Source organism: Populus alba, chromosome 1 (assembly GCF_005239225.2).
Source record: "Populus alba chromosome 1, ASM523922v2, whole genome shotgun sequence".
Taxonomy (NCBI): Eukaryota; Viridiplantae; Streptophyta; class Magnoliopsida; order Malpighiales; family Salicaceae; genus Populus; species Populus alba.
The window spans coordinates 50,902,676-50,912,029 of NC_133284.1; the positions used below are offsets into that span (position 1 = coordinate 50,902,676).

At 34.3% G+C, this 9,354-nt stretch overlaps 1 protein-coding gene across 1 annotated transcript; it reads right to left on the reverse strand.

The window, feature by feature from the left end:
• Positions 1-1,392: 1,392 nt before the first annotated feature.
• Positions 1,393-8,139, reverse strand: LOC118040406 (uncharacterized). Its single transcript, XM_073407666.1, is given in 6 exon segments — positions 1,393-1,587; positions 1,705-2,436; positions 2,544-3,212; positions 4,020-5,600; positions 5,603-7,311; positions 7,878-8,139. Coding segments are annotated over 5 exon segments (4,764 nt in total). The 5' UTR covers positions 7,265-7,311; positions 7,878-8,139; the 3' UTR covers positions 1,393-1,467.
• Between the last annotated feature and the right edge of the window lie 1,215 nt (positions 8,140-9,354).

The window sequence follows — 9,354 nt, forward strand, 5'->3', positions numbered from 1 at the left end:
TGAAGCTTTCATTTATAATCTCACAAAATTCTTATCCAATTTCTCAATCAATAAAGCATCGGGCATATGAGTTGTCTTATTCCGTTGACTGATAGCTTCTAAGATATATCTCCACTGTGCTAGCTTTGTCCCTTAGGAGGTTAATCCCCATGAGGCACTTGTTCCTCATTTTTTTTGGGTAGAAGTTGCTTATGATGTTGTATTTAGCATGTTTTTTCAACAATAATCCAAATTTAATGGACTAATTAATTGTTGTGTGTGATAAAATTAATCTAGTAAGTTTAGCTTTAGACAGCCTAAATAAATAGAAAGGTGATTCATTTAGCACAAATTTGAAAAAATTTTATTGTTATTATTATTATTGTTGTTGTTGTTATTATTATTATTTATGAGTGTTTCTTCTTAAAACTTTTATCCTATGTTGTGATATTTATATCTTTTTTATAAACTTAAATATAAAAATTAGGTTGTATTTAATTAGTGTTTTAGAAAAAAACAAATAAATACAGGAGTGATGAAAATGTGTTTAGATGGTGAAGATAAAAATAGCTATATAAAATAATTTTTTTTTTTGGAATAATTTTTTTTTAAAGAATTTTTATATTTTAAAAATAGAAAAATATATAAAGACAAGTCTTTTATATTTTCATTATCTTTATATTTTTTATCTCAAAATAATAACCAAATAATATCTTAATCATGAAGTTTAATACTCTCGCCCCTCCACATGGAGAATGAGGCACGAGAAATTCATTTCTCATTTTTTTATATCAAGATTTACAAATCGTGATCAAAAAAATTGAAAAAATTGTATTTTTATCAGGTTACATATATTTTTATAGGGAGAAATTCACATGTGTATAATCTTACTGGTATGGTAATATGACATGTCACTCATTCACATGTATTTATATATATATATTCATGTAGAAACCATATTATTGTACGATATGCACAATAACAAGTTAACAATATAAAGAATCTGTAATAGAAATAGAACATCAAAATGAGGAGAATAAGAATCCACACATAAAATAAAATAATAAGCACACAAATGAGTAAACATTGTGCCTTTCGTTTTTGAAGGTTCGGACACTTGAAAAGAAACACAAATGGGCAAACAAACAAAAGCCCTTTTTTTGGAGGTTCGCACAATAAATTACTAAACACATGACATTACCCTTATTTATGGAAGTTCACACAACAAACACATGAAATAAGACAAATTGTTGTAGCTAATGAAACAGCTGGAATTACTTCCCACCAATGTCGAGTTGATCATGAAATAGGTAACCAACCAATCAACCTAATGCAAACATCAAGAACAAAGATCATCCAGGCATATCGTATTTGTATATGTTGATTTAATCCAACCATTTAAAGAAGAATATAAGATAAATAGTTGCAGCCATTTTACCTGCAAGAATAAATTACTAGCGTGTTTTTCAAATTCCAATGCCAAACTAATCATCTGACTCCATCCTCTTCCTCTTTTTCCTCTTCCCACCCATTATATGAGGTCCACGTTCTATAAGTGCTGGTTGGCACGGAGCAACCAGTGCTGGAACCCTCAGCTACTTGAGATACCTGCAAAACCAATTCAAGCATGGCATACACATTCTAACTTGTAAGTCTTATTATTGAGGGAAACAAGAAATAAAAACACTGAAAGAGAGGCAAGAAATCATGTTAAATATACAACACCTCTGATTGAGCACTCATTGAACCATTTGATGTAGTAGCAAATGTTGTGGTCAGCTTTGGACATTGACGCACCTCCAACCACCACAAACGAGGGAATATGAAATCATAACATCCATGACTGAAGTGGACAATACTTGGTAATTTTTCTAGAGCCAGCCACTGCAGATCGAGGAGCACCATCTCCTTCTCAACATTGACAGGTGAAGCATGATCACCCTGCCCAAATACTCCCAATAATTGAGAGGATTTTCTTACTTTAAGTTCTTGGAGCTTTTTGAGACCTGAAGCCATGGCTATCGGGAAGAGACTCTTCAACTTGTTGCACCCTGTGATCTCAAGTCGATACAATTTAGGGAAGCATGAAGATTGGAGATCACTCCCTGACAATATCTGATCATTTTCATCATCATTATCCTTAGCAATGATTTGCTCTAATTCATCACAATTTGATATCTCTAGAACTTTCAGTTGAAGTAGACTAGCAATCATGCTGTTTGTGAATACATGTGTCAGACTCTTACACTCGTTCACCTTCACAGTAGTCAAATTGCACGGCACGAGACCCTTCCATATACACCTCAAGTCAGGCAATAAGTTCAAGTGTAATGTTTCCAAACTCACCAATGAAAGTTCATGCCGACCACTTATATTAGTTACCAAACTTCCAACCTGCATTAAGTCTTGTACTCCTTCCAAGTTTCCAATAGATATTTCTTTCAAATTCATAAATGCCTACATCAAAAGAAAAGGGTACCGATTTGTTAGATGTAATTCCTAGTAATTATTGTGCACTTTTAAAACTAAACGAGAGGCAAGAAATCATGTCAAATCAGGAGCACCTTTGATTGAGCACTCATTGAGTCATTTGATGTAGTAGCAGATTCTATGGTCAGCTTTGGGCATCCATGCACCTTCAACTTCTCCAAATGAGGGAACAAGAAATCATAACATCCGAGACTACAGCAAAAAATACTTGGTAATTGTATAAGCAACAACTCCTGCAGAACAGGGAGCACCATCTCCTTCTCAACATTGACAGGTGAAGCATGATCACCCTGCCCAAATACTCCTAATAATTGAGAGGAGTCTCTTACTTCAAGTATTTGGAGCTTTTTGAGACCTGAAGCCATGGCTATTGGGAAGAGACTCTTCAACTTGTTGCATCTTGTGATCTGAAGTCGACACAAATTAGGAAAGCATGCAGATTGGAGATCACTTTCTGACAATATCTGATGCTTTTCATCATTATTATCCTTGGCAATAATTTGCTCCAATTCCTCACAATTTGATATCTCTAGAACTTTCAGTTGAACTAGACTAGCAATCATGCTATGTGTGAATACACGTGTCAATCTCTTACAGCTATACACCATCAAAGAAGTCAAATGGCTCAGCATGAGACCCTTCCATATACACCTCAGGTCAGGCACAAGCACGGAGGATAAAATTAATGTTTCCAAACTTGTTAACCCCTGCATCAAAAGGTACCAATTTGTTAGATATAATTCCTAGTAATTTTTGTGCACTTTGGAACTATTATATAATTTTGTTAAATAAATCAACCAATTATCAACAAGAAGATATAAATAGACGGGGCAAAGGGTCATGAGAATATAAAATCATATTTTTTTCATATTTATGATAATCTAAATATAAACTATTATTTTATATAAGTTAAATTAAAAGCAATCATGAACAAATTATAGTTATTAACTCAAAAAAATTAATTTTGTATATTCGATCTATAATAAAAAAATTATGACAGTCCAAAAATAAAAAAAATAAAATAAAATAATTTGAATTTTACATATTAGTAAAATGTTTTAATAAAAATGCTTGATTATTGATCATTTATATTATTGTTTTCATAAAAAAGTGAAAACAATTGTAAGAAAAAACAAGAAAAATATATATAGAAATTTGTTGCTTTCGAAGTTCTTTGAATGAGAAAATATTGTGTTTAAAAGGAAAGTTTCAATTTTTACTTTTTGAATCTAATTGTTTAGAAAATTGGATTAAAAAAAACCAATTTTTATTAATTTTTTGAAGCATCTGTCATAAGTTGCAGCACTGAAATAAAATGCTCACTATTCACTCCTTTTAAATACTTTCCATTAATTGGCGGAAGAGCCTCAATTTCACTCCTTTTAAATTTAGTGGATGGCTAAAGGATTTTGTAGCATTTATCCATTACTTTAGTTTTAGAAATCTGATGGAAGAAATAAGAAATTACATTACAGTAATTGATGTCTAACTTCCTAAGACAATTTAAATCATCAATTAAATTCAGTGGATGGCTAAAGGATTTACTTTACTTTAGTCTCAGAAATCTGAAGGAAGAAATAAGAAATTATCACAATGTATTGAATTCGACAATTTAAATTTAAAAAGAAAAAATTAGGGGAGAAATATAAAGGACGTTCTCGAAGCTGTGCCAACAAATTATCCCATTCTTCGTGGCCAGAGATGCTTAGACATTGCAAAGAAGGCAATTGGGCAGCAAAATCCGTTGGACCAAAAAAACTGGACTTTGAAAGAGACAATTTTCTTAGCTGAGGGAAGTCGATGATGCCATCTTTAATTTTAGACTTGACGATGATGTCATCTCCTTCTCCACTGTAAAATACTTGCTTTAAATTGTTAGCTTCACGAATCTCCATCTCTTCCAGGTTCTGAAGACTTGGAGACACGGAGACAGGGAAGACATATTCCAGATAATGACAGCCTCTTATAGAGAGTTTTTTTAATTTTGGGAAGCCAAGAGACTCTGGAATTATTTCCCCTTCGTCATCCTTCTCTCTGATAAGACGCTTCAATCCATGGCAACGTTCTATCTGTAGTGTTTCCAGATGAATAAGACTTTGAGCGAGGGACGGTGTGAAGATAAATGTCAGTTTGTGAAGAGAAGACAACTTCAGATTAATAAGACTTTGGAGGCTGACATGTCTAGTGGGCCCCTTCCATATACATTTGAGCTCAGGTAAATTTGACAGCAGTAACGTTGTTAAACATGACAGTAGCGGCAGCTCCTTCTCCTTGTTAATTCCTTTTTCAGCCTCATCAAATTCAAATACCTCTTCCAATGATCTGCAATCATAAGATTTCACTCTCCTTAGATTTTTCAAAGCTTGCCGCCATTTTGCTGGAAACAGAGTGCGAATATCCCCACATTTTTTCACTTTGACATATTCTAATCTTTGTAAGAAGTCCTTTTGCGACCCATGGCCATGGGAGGTCATCTGATCAGAGGACAATACTATATTTCTTAAACCCTCCACTCTCCAAAAACAAATATGAGACACGGTAGGAAACAACTGCTCAAATGTCTTTGCATTTAAGGATGTGGCGCTTATATCACCCAAATATAATCTTGTCGAGGTTGGGTATTCTTTATCGAGTTCTGAATACCAATCCCCTAACACTATATCATATTTGAGCAACCCGGGAAAAACAAAATCTCTGGGAATGCATTCAACCTTCGGTATCTTCAATGATAATACAGCTAAATGAGACAGCGAACTTAGTTCTGTTAGGCTTGCATTCATTCCTTCTGTGCTGTCACATCCAACAACATCCCATCCCTTGAAGCTCTCATCCCCCATCAACAGTTCTTCTAACTTCTTCAACCTTGCAATCAAATTCACAGGAATCCTTCTTAGATTTGGACAATTTGTCAAATCCAACAACCTTAACTCCTTGAGCTCCCCAATTTCATCAGGTAATTCTTCAACGGAGTCGCACCAAATGAAACCAAGAATCTCAAGTCGTTGCAGCTTTCTCAACCAAATGAGGTCCTCGCATACACAGCCGATCAACAACAACGATTGAAGGTTCGTTGAGAATTGAAGTGATTGCAATGACAAACACCCTCCATTAAGAGACAATACTTCTATTGCGCTTTCATCCCTTCAAAAAACCTCTCTGGAACATTCAAATCATCATCCAGTTCTAATAAAAGAACTTTGAGCTGTGGACACACCAATTCTTCAGGAAGTTCTGCTAGTTTATTGCCCATTAACGACATTGTTGTACAACCATCAAAGCTTTTATTGCTCGTTGGCCACTCCAGCAACCCAATGCCAGCCTTTACCATGAATCCGTATTTTTCTGATGATGCTATCCGAATAGCAACATCACGAACCAAGTCATGCATTTTCACATATTCTTCACTTTCAGTTCCTAACAGCATACAACAAGCTTTGAGGTTTTTGATTGCCACATAAACTCGTTTCCTTGCATCTTCAATGGATTCCGCATCTTTATGTAACCCATAGCCAACTGCGTATCTCGTCAAGTACTCAATTGGAATGTTGCAATCTTCTGGAAATAAACAGCATAGCAAGAAACATGACTTGGTTTCATCGGACGTCACATAATCATAGCTCAACTTAAGACATGCATATGCATTTTTTTGTCCGTCAATTTGTTCCAAATGCCGAAATTGAGAGTTTTTGAGCTCTTCAGACGCTACTTCCCACTCAACAACAGATTTATCTCTTAGAGCCCTTCCCACTGTCACAAGTGCTACAGGCAATCCATTACATTCTCTCGCAACCTTCTTTGCCACCGTGTTCAAGGTAGAGTCCTCGTCACGTAAATCTGCATTGATTCTGAATAAAGCCCATGCTTCCTCTTCAGAAAAGAGACCTAAAAAAACTTTTTCCTTGCACTTCATATAAGAACACATGTCTTCAAGACGTGTTGTTAGAAGAATTTTACAACCCATGTGATCATCACCAAATGGGATCCCTATTTCTTGGAAGTCAATATCTTTCCAGACATCATCCAGGACTATAAGCATCTTCTTTGCCTGCAGTCTCTGCCATAGTTCTTTTGCTCTCCCTTCTTTACTCTTCTTGTCAAATTTCAGATCTAAACTATCTGCCATTTGATCCTGGATGCCTGTGACATTTGGATTCTGGGACACCGTAGCTATCAAAACTTCATCAAAAAGGTGCAACTCTTTGGCTCTCCTGCCTACTTCTTTCACCAGGGTGGTTTTACCCACCCCTCCCATGCCGTACAGTCCGATCATATTGACCTTGTCATCTTTGAGAGCTTTCATAATCTGTTTGAAAGCTTCTTTTGACGATCCTGAGAGTGTGAATTCCTTTGATGGAAGAAATTTTATCTCTTGAAGAGGTGCTTTGTGGGACACTTTTGGAAACTTTCTGCTATTTTCTTCAAGTTTTCTCAAAGTCTCCGTCTTCTTTGCCAGTGCCTTGCTTAACTTGAATTGTCGGATCGAATTTGGACACCAAGTAAAGCATTTGATGATTTTTCCTTTTTCATTTTGCAAACGATTCACACCTTCAATTTCGTTTTTTGCATTTTCCAGCCATGTGTTGACATCCATCTCAATTTCTTCAGCATTCCTTTCAGCAACGTTGACAGCATCTTGCAGACGATAAAATGCCAAAGCCAGGTTCATCATTTGTTCATCGAATTCTTGAACAAAATTGTTGAAACAGAACATGTAACGGAACTGCTTGATTGCTGGTTCCACCAAGAGCTCTGCTATCTTAGATACAACGGACCCGCCAACACTTTCGATTGCCATTTTCCACCAGTCTCTGTATGGAAGGTTGATGATGATCACTTTGATACCTGCACGAATGATACGAGCTGCTCATCGCTTCCAACAACACATCTAATCAATCTAAAGCTATGATCGGTCAATGTTTTTTTTTTTTTAAAAAAAGTTATGAATAAGGAGACAAAAAAGACTTGCAAGGAAGTATAATTAATGGAACGAACTCAACAAAGGATCAGTCTTAGCCAACTAAAATCTGTAATGACTATCTCTGCATCATACGCTTATTTACACAACAGCTTTATATAATGAAGCTGATTTGGTTTCAATTTTATTATCTTAATTTTAAACACTCATTTCCTCGATATATATAGTTCATATATAGATCTATGTGCTTTTTTCCATAAAACAAAGATAGAAATACTTTTTTTTTTCCTTCTCAAAACCAATAAAAAGAATTTCATTAGTGAAAGATAGCATACCACCGATCTAACGAATACATTGAAACAAAATAGTTTACACTTATGAGTTTAAAGCAGCAATTCCCACAAAAATGCAATTTTATGAAATAATTAAGATAAAAAGCATAATATAAAGATAGTTACGAACAAATAAAAGAATAATATGTACAAGCACTCACCTAGCAAAGAGAGAAAGGAATGGAAGGCTGATGAAGATCACTTTGACACCTGCACGAATGATACTAGCTCCTCTTCGCTTCCAATAAATATGATCGGTAAATGTTTTTTTTTTTTTGAAAATTATGAATAAGGAGAAAAAAAAGAGACTTGCAAGGAACTCCACAAAGGATCAAACTTAGGCAACTAAAATCTGCAATGACTATCTCTTGCATCACACACTCAAGTAATAAGACCTGCCCATTACATTATACAGAAAGCTAAAAAGGCTATTGATAGCATCCACCAAGGTTTTATTTCATTTCAGTCCTTTCATTTTTTTTCTATTTCACCCTTCGATGCTTCAAATTGTTTTTTTTTTTAATTTGATTTAATAGGGTGTTGTTTTTCTCTTGAGTTGTTGTGATTACCCTCGCATATGCGCTATGCTGGGAATTGCAATTACAAATTACAGTTTCAAATTTAGAAAACAATTAAGAGAAAGGACCTGTGACATGGAGATAAGGTAATACGAGAAGCCAATAGATTGTCGCCACTCGTTCGACCTTATCTCATCCTTACAACCAATTGATAGTAACCAACAAGGTTGTTGATCAGTAACTCTCGTGTGTGCAATCAAAGACCTGCACCGAGTTTTTATTTTTTTTTATTTTTATGTTTTTATAACTGATTTTGAATGAGTTTTAATTCAAAATATATTAAATTAGAATTTTTTTATTTTAATATATTAATATAAAAAATTTTAAAAAAAAATTTTAAATATATTTTTAAATAAAAATAATCCTTAAACACAGCTTACATCTAAAATATCAATCTTTAATCTTTCTCTAGTTTTACTTTTATCATTTTCTGTTGTACTTGGCCTGATTATGGACTAACCTCGAAAAACAATTTATAGATTACTTGTTCTTTAAATTCACTTATAAGTAATCAAATCAACTCAAATTAATTATTTTTATTAAAACAATAATATACAAGAAAACAAACCCTAAAATAGGTTTGATGGAAATATAGAAATTAACAAGGGAGAGTGGATTTCCACTGTACACCTTAAGAGTAAAATTTGTAATAATTAGGTCCCTTTAACCTTATTCTGCCTTGTCTTTTAGCACCACACATTACATCTCTGATTGAGGACCATACAAGGAACTGACCACGTGCCTTAAAATCAAGTTCTTGTTTCTCACTCTGTCCCCGCTTTTCAAAACACTCTCCTGTTCTTCTAATAATGGTGAGAAGATGTCATTTTCACGAGGACAATAATATAATGGTCAATAATGATTACAATAATGTTTTAAGAAGTCTGCATCATAGTTATTAAACCCGGCTCGGGATTGACCGGCCAAGGAACCGGGTCTTGGGTTTCATGGGTCAACCCGGGTTGACCTGTAATAATTAAAAAAAAAAATTAATATTTCATATGAAAAAAATTCATGTAAATATAGATTATACATATTATAAATAATGAAGTTTAAAATA